At 29.2% G+C, this 202-nt stretch overlaps 1 protein-coding gene across 1 annotated transcript in view; it reads right to left on the bottom strand.

The window, feature by feature from the left end:
- Positions 1-47: 47 nt before the first annotated feature.
- LOC119593542 (regulating synaptic membrane exocytosis protein 2-like) overlaps positions 48-202 on the bottom strand; it is a 102,095-nt gene continuing 101,940 nt past the window's right edge. The window contains exon 7 of the mRNA XM_037942504.1: positions 48-105. Coding sequence (XP_037798432.1) covers positions 48-105 — 58 coding nt within the window. The remainder of the gene's footprint in view (positions 106-202) is intronic.

Raw genomic sequence — 202 nt, 5'->3', positions numbered from 1 at the left:
ATCATAATGGAGAACAAAATCGGAGAGTACCGAATCATAAACTCAATTCATAAGCAAACAGATGTTTCAGCAAAAAACTTCTTAATGCTGATATTTGCACGTAATCTCATAAAATAAACCTCTTATGCCTATGTTTCTAATATAGCATTGCTTGCTTCTCGTTAATCATCCTTATTATTATTTTTTTGAATACTAATATTAG

Source organism: Penaeus monodon, chromosome 32 (assembly GCF_015228065.2).
Source record: "Penaeus monodon isolate SGIC_2016 chromosome 32, NSTDA_Pmon_1, whole genome shotgun sequence".
Classification (NCBI taxonomy): Eukaryota; Metazoa; Arthropoda; class Malacostraca; order Decapoda; family Penaeidae; genus Penaeus; species Penaeus monodon.
Note: the sequence above shows the minus strand (reverse complement) of the source record. Positions and strands in the feature narration are given on the sequence as shown.